Source organism: Octopus bimaculoides, chromosome 5, assembly GCF_001194135.2.
Source record: "Octopus bimaculoides isolate UCB-OBI-ISO-001 chromosome 5, ASM119413v2, whole genome shotgun sequence".
In the NCBI taxonomy this organism is placed as follows: Eukaryota; Metazoa; Mollusca; class Cephalopoda; order Octopoda; family Octopodidae; genus Octopus; species Octopus bimaculoides.
The window spans coordinates 23434201-23435357 of record NC_068985.1 but is presented as its reverse complement, the minus strand read 5'-3'; the positions used below and the strand labels follow the sequence as shown (position 1 = coordinate 23435357).

Here is a 1157-nt window from a genome sequence, read left to right as displayed (position 1 = left end):
CTGGCATTTGTGCCAGTGGCACATAAAAAGACATTCAAGCGAGTTCGTTGCCAGTCCCACTGGACTGGCTCCTGTGCAGGTGGCACATAAAATACACCATTTCGAGTGTGGCCGTTGCCAGTACCGCCTGACTGGCCTTCGTGCCGGTGGCACGTAAAAGCCCCCACTACACTCTCGGAGTGGTTGGCGTTAGGAAGGGCATCCAGCTGTAGAAACTCTGCCAAATCAGATTGGAGCCTGGTATAGCCACCTGGTTCACCAGTCCTCGGTCAAATCGTCCAACCCATGCTAGCATGGAAAGCAGACGTTAAACAATGGTGATGATGTGTATGGAGAGAGAGATTACACATACATATAAACATAACTAGATGCTCACACAAATAAACTGAAAGTAATTGAAAGCGGAAAAGAACAAGAAAAGCATTAAAATGTCTGATGTCAAATAAGTAAGTGTTGAATGAGTGACATCAAAACAACTGTGCCAAAACATCTAATACCCCTATTAAGATGGCTGGGTGTTGTGAGACGGCAATTTGGCTGCCATTTCTAGCTGATCAAGTGACCACATAAGAACTTTCTAATTTGCTTGGTTGGTGTATATGTTTTGCAGTCAAAACGCAATTCCTTGAACTGTAGAGATTGCCATTTACAAAAATCTGTATCTAAGGAATGTAACATTTCAACTATGTTTCAAGATGTTTGTCTCTACTTTCCAGATCACAATATCACTGAGCATTTACCAAGGTGTCCATCAGCAGGCAAATGGTGCTCTATATTTTATGCTTGGACTATCACTAATTGGATTTGTTGTTGTAGAGCTTCTGATGGTAAGTCTTTTCTTATGATATAAAATTGTGGAGGCGCAATGGCCCAGTGGTTAGGGCAGCGGACTCGCGGTTTCGATTCCCAGACCGGGCGTTGTGAGTGTTTATTGAGCGAAAACACCTAAAATAGCTCCACGAGGCTCCGGCAGGGGATGGTGGCGAACCCTGCTGTAATCTTTCACCGCAACTTTCTCTCACTCTTACTTCCTGTTTCTGTTGTGCCTGTATTTCAAAGGGTCAGCCTTGTCACACTGTGTCACACTGAATATCCCCGAGAACTACGTTAAGGGTACACGTGTCTGTGGAGTGCTCAGCCACTTGCACGTTAACTTC

At 44.7% G+C, this 1157-nt stretch overlaps 1 protein-coding gene across 1 annotated transcript in view; it reads left to right on the top strand.

The window, feature by feature from the left end:
• Positions 1-1157, top strand: part of LOC106883584 (uncharacterized) — a 15901-nt gene that overhangs the window by 10655 nt on the left and 4089 nt on the right. The window contains exon 3 of the mRNA XM_014934652.2: positions 717-827. Coding sequence (XP_014790138.1) covers positions 717-827 — 111 coding nt within the window. The remainder of the gene's footprint in view (positions 1-716; positions 828-1157) is intronic.